The following is a 9982-nucleotide window of genomic DNA, read 5'->3' on the forward strand; positions in this document are numbered from 1 at the left end:
TCACTTGGGTTTACCTCTGGCAGAGATGGTATTTCAATCCTAAAGATGGCATCCCAATGTTTTTCGAAGATAAGAGTTCTTCCAATGTTTGTAAACGAGACGCCATTGCCAGATGTACGCACCAAATAGTCGCTATTTGAAAATTTGTCATTATAGTTATCTTTGGTTATTCCAGTTGGTATAATGCTTTCGGTTTCAATCACTCCTTCCATTGCTCCTTTAATAGGTATTCCATACATTTCTTGAAAGCGTTTCGGTAGTTGAAATAGAGTCGGGACATCAGTTGTCACCTCATGTCTTATGTTTTCCACTATAATTTTCTCTGTAGCGATATTATCTTTTGTCGAGTCATAGGTTGTAGTGTCATTAGATTCAATTGTTTCAGTTGTCGGTTGAGTGATATTGGTTTCAACATAAGCAGCGGTATTTGCTGTTATAGTGCTGTCAGTGTTGTGAATTTCAACACTCGGTATTGTTATTGTGGCAGCTGGTATTGATGCCCATTTAGTACTCCTCTTAATAACATTACACTCAATAAACACTTGAGAGAACAGTAAATAAAATACAAGTTTCTTTTTCCACATTTTTAAAACAATTTATTCAAAATATTTCAAATAAAATAAACTAATAATAATTTTACAAAATTTTGTCTGCTTTTATACAATATTATATCATTTCTTTAATCTATTATCAGCTTCTTGACGTATCCATTGATAAGTACCGTCACATCCTACTTTAATTTCTTTGCGCATGTATTTGAGGTATATTTTTGCACARCAGCGCGCGTCGATAACTGGATCGTGACCTTTGATTGAATTCTGCTTATTTTCTTGTATTTTCTTGTTTAATATTGTCAAGGACAAATGACGTAATGCAATAGGTTGTCCTTTGCTATCTATGAATATTTTATTCAAATCGACCACTTTATCTTGATTGATGTTTTTATAAATGTCTAAACATTTTAAATCGTTGACGATATCGTTGCCAACTATAATTTTATTATTAATAATTTTTAACAGCTTATCTTTAACAATGTGTGGGGGAGTTGCACGTTGGCCATGATAAGATGGGAGAAGACCAGACCATTGTGTTAAATAGCGTTTTATCTCTTTTCTATGATATCTGTATTTTGCAGCAAACAAAAGATCATAATTATTTTTACACCTTTGTTCATTGAAGCCAACAATAGCCACATATCCTGGAATTAGCTTATCATTATGATTACTTAATTTTTCTACATCAATTGCAATATACTTGAAACATAGTGAATTTGAATTTTCATAATAACCAATATTATTACAACTTTGACCTCTTATTTTGAAGGTATTTGTTTTGCAGTCTTTTGTTATGTGTCCGAGATTACCACAAGTCCAACAGGTATTGCAGTCATATGGATGATGGGAGTATGTGAAACCAGAATCTTTGCAATGATGACAAAATATTTTTGCGCCATATTTATCGAATGTGATTTTGTTTTTGTTTGCTATTAGGAACAGATTATTAATTTATTGTAAATAAAAACAATTTTAATTAAGTTGCATAAAACATTTATTTGAATTGTTTGTAATTAAATATTATACAGAAGATTTTAATTTTAAATTAAATTTAATTCAAATAATTTTTTTAATGGTACTAATTTAGTAGTGTATTTTCTATGACATTGTAAAATAGCGGTTCGTAATGCTTCTCTATGAGTCTTTTTAGTAGGTGTTGCATGAATGTCTAATTGAGGTATTCTACGTATAACTTTATAATTTAGTTCTTTGAAAGCTTTTGGTTTTAATCCTTTCTTTTGTAAAGCATCCAATTCTACTGGATCAAACGTTTGATTAACTTCAATGGTTTTATCTATTTTAGTATATTCTACATTATGAAAGTTTGCTATTTGTTCTAGAATATAATCTGATGGGTTAGCAGCAATAGATTTTACTTTGGATTTTTTGTTTGGATTTTTGCTTTTTATTTCTTTCACACTGAGATCACCTTGATATCCGATGATATAGCGACTTTGGTATTTAATCATTTTGGTATTTTCAGTTATTTTATAGTCTTTAAGAGGACGAGAGCACATCATTGAATTAGACTGGACGTAAAATATTGATGGTTCCATATACAAGCGCTGATGTTTAATTGGCTTTGGTCGCGGATTGAAAACTATTGATGCTTTTGTGACCAGTTTATCAGCTGAAATCAAGTGAGTTCTGGTTAGATGTATCGCATCGAAGATCTCAATCTGCATTAATTCGGTGATTACGATCAACGAATTTCCGCTCCATGAAATTTCTTTGATAGGATGTCCAATTGTTCTGATTTTTTTATAAAGAGATAAAGTATTGTTATTATATACCTCTATGTCTGTTTTCTTAGTGCTTTTGATGGTTCCAACAAATGAATATTGTGTTGTGATCAATAGTTTTTGAAGTCCAAGAGTGGTAGTAGAGAAAGGAATGCATTCTTTTTCGGTTGGTATGAATCCGTTCTCACTGACTCTTACTTCGTATATTTTTAGTCGCATCGGTTGAGAATCAGCTTTTAGATGTATTAACAATTGAATGATGTCTTTTGTTGTTTCTTTGAAATTGAACTGTACATTTTCAGCAATGCCTTTGATGCCAAATGCATATTTAACGCCTTTGAACACTTTTTCAGCCCTGTTGATTAGTAGAGTATCAAATTGAGTGAATGGTATCTTATCATTTGTTTTGTTTAATACAACAAATTTATGGAAGTTTTCTGTAAGCAATCCTTTAACCGTAAAAATTTTGTTGTTGTATGTGTGTTGATGAATTTGTTTGCCATTTCTTTCGTCATACTGAGCGATCTGGTCTTTGGTTGTCGCTAATAGATAGAAGCGAGGTATACCACTTCTAATAATTGTTACCTCACCTCGAAGTCTCGGGTGAAATTGATAGGTAACCGGAGCGAACGGGAATTGTTTGAAAGCTCCGATTAATCCGTGATGAAATCCAACAAATATTTGTTTAAGTCCAATTGTATATGTAGATATTTGGTCGTTAAATGTGCTGAAACAATCATGTGTTATCTGGTTAGCGAAGTTATATTCCGGATGTATTTCTGTGTTTATGGCATTAATATTGTATGTCTTTTCTACGGGTTTTTCAAGTGATTGATAGTCCTGAAGTCGGCGGTTACGATTTCCAGAAGTACTTTGTCGCGGTTGTGGTTCAGGTACAGGATTTGGTGGATTGAAAGGTTCGGATACTTGTTGTTGTTCGGTTGGTAGATCAGCAAATTCGGGCAAATCAACGTCCATTGCGTCGTAAACGTCTTCATTCATAATGTATTCAGAGTTGTCGGTATCAGTGTTAGAACTGCTACTGTCTGTTTCACATTTCGAGTCACATTCGGAGTCACATTTGGAGTCACATTTGGAGTCACATTCGGTGTTACTCTTACGCTTTGAGTCACTCTTATCATTGGAATGGGTGTCGGATTTGTCACTGCTTTCGGTGTCTGATTCGGACCAGGAATCGTAGTCGTTAACGGCAGACTTTGATGTGGATGGTTGACAGTCATGTTGTGTAGCCTCAGTGATCGGGTTTGGTACGATATCTGTGGCTAATTCAGGTTCGGGTATTGTCTCTGCAGTCAATTCGGTTTCGGGTACAGATGTAGATGGCATTCCAATAGTTGAGTTAAATATGTCATCCATTGAATGGCCAGGTGTAAGAGGCACATCACTGGCCTCACTGAAGGTAATAGACGAGCCATCACTGGAAGAGTTGCTGTTTGATCTGCTACGTGACATCTGCTTTAGACATAATATAAAAATATTTGTTATATTTAATGAATACACTTATAAAAGTTTTAAATCACAGCGAGCTTTAATGAGTCAATTTTGCGCAATTAGTATTAGAGTGGAGTTTATTAGTTTATTCCCCCAACATTATATAAGAGTTATTATGTTAATGAGTGTTTATTATTAGATATTAGTCGAGTGTTTATTATTATTAGATATTAGTCGGGTGTTGTTGTTGTCGTTTGGCCATCCTCGAGTGTCGATAACAGCCGGTGTTTGATGAAGTGTTGGGTTCGTCCTTAGTCCACACGTCCGTCAGCAACCATCCCTTGTTGTTGATAGACGTAGCATTTTTGAGTTCCAGTTTAAGAACTCAGTTAGGTGTTGACTCGTTTAAGTCAATCACAGCGATCATTACATGTCATTCGCACCCCTCAGCCGTTTTAAACCAAGGCTCTCATTCCTCCCATGTGAGGTGAGAAGATCAGAGGATTAGTGTCAGTTTTTAGGCCGACATCCTCTGTTGACAAAAGCGCTGCGCTACCATTCCCTCGGTATGCACAGGCCTATGATCTTTTTTGGACCTTTAAGCCCTATTAATGATGAGTGACTTTGTTTTAAAAGTCTACTCATCACTGTGCTTGGATTTGCGTGTGAGTCGGTAGGTTCTGTTTAAAGAACCTTACCGTCGGTTTATAACAGGTAATGTGAGCAGTACTCCAGTTAAAGAGCTATGCTACCGGTAATAGTAGAGTAAATCTCACCGCTTTAGCCACCACATGCGTTGTGTCGCACCGATCCGTAGCCGTTGATACGCCTCAGCGGTCCGATACGAGCGGATGAAACACAACCGGTGTCTATCCGAAGACAGACACCGACTAAGTCTGACGACTCACCGTTGAGTTAAATAAATGGTAATCCGTATTGTAAATGAAAACAGTATTTATTTGATAATAATAATAACAAAAGTACAATAAATTTATACGTAATCCTATGGTCTGTTATTAGGTCTGCAGTTTAATGCAAATCCTAGCACTCTTTAGGGTTAACTGGTTTAAGTCTGAACCCAACACTTCATAACCAAATGAATGGTTTACAGCCGTTTATATACTCTCTAATTCAATGGGACTTATTGTTTGCGCACAACACCTAATGGTGTCGTGTGCAAACATGCCTTTCCTTCCCTAATATAAATTCATAGACTTGTATTGGTTTCCCATAGGAAACAAAGAGATTATTTAATAAATATAATATTCCCCTAAAAATTCCCTATATATTCCCTAAATTTTCCCATAAAATTCCCTATAGTTTAGTTATGTGTTAAACCACATAACTAAACTAGAGGTGTATATTTTGTGTTCTAGACGGGAATATGTTAGGATTTGTGTCGGGTATTTTAATACCCTATTCCCAACACACTCCCGTTTACCCGGGAAAATCACGGTTATTCCCATTGGGAACAAACCGTGATTCCCGTCACACACTCTAGTTTTAGTAGTGTCGGGTACCATCAATAGATGGCAGCACCGACCCTATAAAACATCTTTACATGACTGTATTATAATATCAAATAATAATAATAATAATCATTAACAATAATAATTATAATAATAGTAATTAGTATTAATAATAATAATAATCAACAATAATAATAAGTATTAAAAAAAACAATAATTACCGTATAGTATTAATTACCAGAAGTATTAATTATCCCAAAAATTATATATTATTGACGGCCTTTTCTCAGTATTATATCCACACTGTATTACCTTAGTATTAGCACAACAATATTATTATTTACTATACAGTATTAAACTACACACAAAAAAAACTAAAACAATAGTATTACCAAAAGTATTAAATAAAATAATTAGTATTATTTTGTATATCTTATAATAACAGTATTTTTTTGCCGTATAGTATTCAATATAGTATTAGTAACTCAATGCCGTATTATTTAATCAGTATTGAGAATATACTGATAAGTATTATTTTACTATTTATAAGCAAAACTTATTTTATGCATAAAAATTAAAAACAACTGATAATCAGTCATAGAGACTGCTATCAGTTGTATATACATACAAACATTAAGCAATATAAACATTATTATCAATAAAATATATTTTTTAATTTAATTGAATCAATTGAGTTAGTATTTTCTAATTTTAAAAAATAAATAATTGATATATCAATGGAGCAAAATCACAGATTAGGATTAAATAGATTGATATTTTATCATCGATGTACCGGGATCACTTATTTCAACTTTGATCCAAAACGTTCAATGAGTTTAGTTCATAAAACATTGTTATTACTAATAACAATTATGATGCTTGTAATTATACTTGGTGCATTTATCATGTATTTTTTTAATCTATCTACTGTTAAATCATTAAAACATAACTATTTTATTAATACAAAACGTACACAATTTATAATTAGTTTACTAACAGTTGGTGAAATCAGTTATTTTTGTTCATTAATTGTATCATGGTCATTATTAGTTTTACGTGGCACTATTATACTAAATATACTTGCTAACAATTGTCGATATTTAAAAATTAGCCTAAATTATGAGCGTAGACTAGTTGAAAAAATTATCATCATACAATTATCATTTTCATTGGCAATTAGTTTACCAAGTAGAATTTATTATCTATATTTTTATCCTGGTTATTGGCAAATTATCACGTATTCAATGATAGCTAGATTATTAATTGTCAATTTAAATCTATCGGTTGTCAGTCTAATTGCTTATTACTCGTTATGTGTATCGCATAGTTTGACAACAATTGGCAAATCAATGGCCAGTGAGTCGATCCGTATAGATATTGACAAGATTTTCAGATATGTATTGAAAATAAGTCATATAACCAGTCAATTGGATAGTATGGTATCTCACTATTTGTTAACTGTGCTAACATTTACAACTATTAACAATATTTCTGGTTTAGTTATGTTATGTATACAATCAAACAAAGTATTGGATACATTGATAGGACATGTAATATATACATTGAGTCTAATGATTATTATTTGTCTGATTTGTGATATTATACCGAAAGCCTATCGAAAATTATTAAATAAAATACGTGAATCGGAAATTAAAAATTACGATATCTATAGACAAACAGCTAATTATCATCAATTGATGCTACGTTTGTATCAACTGAACAATGATTTAGGTTTTACTGCATTTGGTTTGTATAAAATCAATACAAAAACCATATTATCGTTGATGGCACTAACACTTAGCTATTCAGTTATATTAATACAGACATCATAAATAAGTTAAATATTTTTTGTGCATCAATTGTATCAAAACGATTATATTTGTTGTTAAATAAAATAATTATATTGTAATTAGATTTAAATAATAAAAGTAATCTTAATTAAAAGTAATAATGTTTTTTGAAAAATTAATGTCAAAGGGATTGATCATTGGTTTCAGTGTCGGTCCGATGTTTGTCATGGCTTTTCCTAAATTATATTTTGTAAGTTAATTATATAATTAAATTTAATAATTAAACTAATAAATTATATTATTTTTTATTTAGCTTACAATAATGTCGATATTTTATTTTATTACTTAAATTATAATATATAATAAACTTAAATTATAATATATAATAAACTTAAATAATATAAAACTTTGTTATATTTTTTATAACTTAATATTTTATATGTTTATTTTAAATTTTAATAAATAATAACAAATGTTTTTTATTTAATTTATAAATCATTTTTAATCATTTATTTCTATTATGTATTTTAGATATCTATTTTTTACTATAATTCATTCATTAAATAATTTAATATAATTTCCATGTAATATAATTAAACTATTGTATATAAATTAGCAATAATATTTTAATATTAGGTAAAACATTAAGTTCTTGCAAAATAACTAAATTATCAATTACAACATTAAATATAATATAAATTTTATTATATAACAAAGTTTTTTTTTGAAAATATATTATATTAAAATTACATACAATATACAAGTATTTTATGTAATGTACTGTATATAAATAATATGAATTCAAACCTAGTTATAGATTATTTATTAATTATTTTTCATTGTAAATATTAAAGTATTTTATTAAAAAACTTGAACATTGTGGTTATATACACTAAAATAATAATAATTAGAATAATTATATTTTAGCAATAAGTTATTGAAAAACAAATAACTTTTTTAAAATTTAAATTTGTGTATTTAATATATAAAGTAAATACAGTAATCATAAGTGTTTATGTTTCATGTTAATGTAATCATTTTTAAAATACAATATATAGATATTATTTTAGATTTACTTATAATTTACTTAATTTATAGATTTAAAAGATAAAACATATTTTGTGTAAATGATAATAAATTATATAAAAATATTTGATAATTATTATTTAAACTGAAATCATTAATTTGTTTGTATGAGTATTACTGAATAACTTAATGTTAGTGCCATTAGTGATAAAATTGTTTTTGTATTAATTTTATACAAATTAAATGCCGTAAAACTCAACTCATCTGTCAAATCAGTCATACGTTTAATAATAAAATTGTTATCTTTAAATTGATTGTCATTACTATTATTATTATTATTATGTTGTAAACCATTATTATTTGCTTCCCATTCATATATTGTTTCTAACAATTGTCGATAACTTTTCGGTATTATATCGCAAACCATACAAACAATAATAAGAGCCGGCATTGAGTATACAAGTGAACCAACTAAAAAATCCATTGAATTTTTCGTATCCATAAATATTAGACTAAAACTAGTTATATTGCTTAGTGTATTGAATGCCAGTGAAATAAATAGATAAAATGATACATATTTATCCAATTGTTTAGTCGATATAATTATTTGTAAAACATGTTTAAAGATTTTGTTTAGATTTATGTTTGGTTTCAAATTATTATTAACTATAACTAAATTATTAAAACTATGGGCAACACATATACTATAGTAAGCAATTAATGCAATTAGCGATGCATTTGTATAAACAAATAATAGACACATAGTATAAGGCATTAATGAATTAACTATTATAGCATTATATTTAAAATATAGTACTAATAGATAAGGTACAGGTGATAATAATGATATAGCAATTTGTACCATGATAATTTTCAGTGCAATACTTTTATCGGTATAGTTGTCTATAGAGATAAATTGTCTAGCATGATTAATTATTGTCAAAATATTTTTTCCACCAATTACCAATGTTAACCAGGCAACTGTTACTGTAATGATATTGCCAATTTCACCAAGCACCAGTAGTATAGATAGCAGTGTAGATTTTTTTAGATTATTAAAAAATGTTTGGCTCATTATACTAATGTTTATCAGACCATGAATTAGATAAGCAAATAGACAAAATAAAATGCATATATAAATTAGTGTAATTGAAAACAATATTAGTTTTCTAATTAATGATGACTTTCTAGTAACTAAATTTAGGTTATTGTTGTAATTAAAATAAGTTATACCAGTAAATCTATGAAACTTGATTAATAAATTTAATCCTGAAATCATTTTGTGATTAATAGATATTGTTATAAAAACTATGAATAGTATTTAGTTTAGTTTAGTAATTTGAATTTTATAACTATTTTTTTAACTTAAATACTGTATAGTTTGTGATGATTTAGTTAACAAATTATTTTTTTATTTCCAATAAATTTTACTTAGAAACAGAATATATTTTTATTTATTTATTAATCTAAATGATATTCAAATATATATATTCAATGCAAAAACACTATTTAATTTATGTTTAATAATAGTACATTTGCATATTTTTTTGTACTTAAATATTAACAATATTTATGTGTAAATAACTTTAAGTTTATTTGTTAGAAAATATAATATTTAAATATCATATTACACTTATCATAAACTTATATTGCATAATAATAATAATAATAAACAAAATAATAATATATAAATTACAAATATTATTACATAATACTGTACTATATATGATAATAAACTATATTTTTTAATTATGAGTTCTGTAAAAGTATTACAGACTAACTTAATGGTAGAGTATTAGTGATAAAATAGATTTATATATCAAATAGAAATAAAAAAAAGATATATTTACTACAATATCAATAATGGTATCAATAGTACGGTAAATGTAATTTAATAGTAATAAATACTATAAATTTTATTATCATTAACTGGTAAATTTATGTACTTA

At 28.2% G+C, this 9982-nt stretch overlaps 1 protein-coding gene across 1 annotated transcript; it reads right to left on the reverse strand.

Moving 5' to 3' along the window:
- Positions 1 to 663: 663 nt before the first annotated feature.
- On the reverse strand, positions 664 to 5342 carry LOC128959463 (uncharacterized). Its single transcript, XM_054305420.1, has 2 exons — positions 1984 to 5342; positions 664 to 1483 (listed from the first exon to the last, which is right to left on the reverse strand). Exons 1-2 carry the CDS (start codon positions 3767 to 3769, stop codon positions 672 to 674), a joined length of 2598 nt encoding a protein of 865 aa, XP_054161395.1. The 5' UTR covers positions 3770 to 5342; the 3' UTR covers positions 664 to 671.
- Between the last annotated feature and the right edge of the window lie 4640 nt (positions 5343 to 9982).

This window comes from Oppia nitens, unplaced genomic scaffold (genome assembly GCF_028296485.1).
Source record: "Oppia nitens isolate AA-2021 unplaced genomic scaffold, nextdenovo-longstitch-racon4-pilon3 scaffold4_pilon_pilon_pilon, whole genome shotgun sequence".
Classification (NCBI taxonomy): Eukaryota; Metazoa; Arthropoda; class Arachnida; order Sarcoptiformes; family Oppiidae; genus Oppia; species Oppia nitens.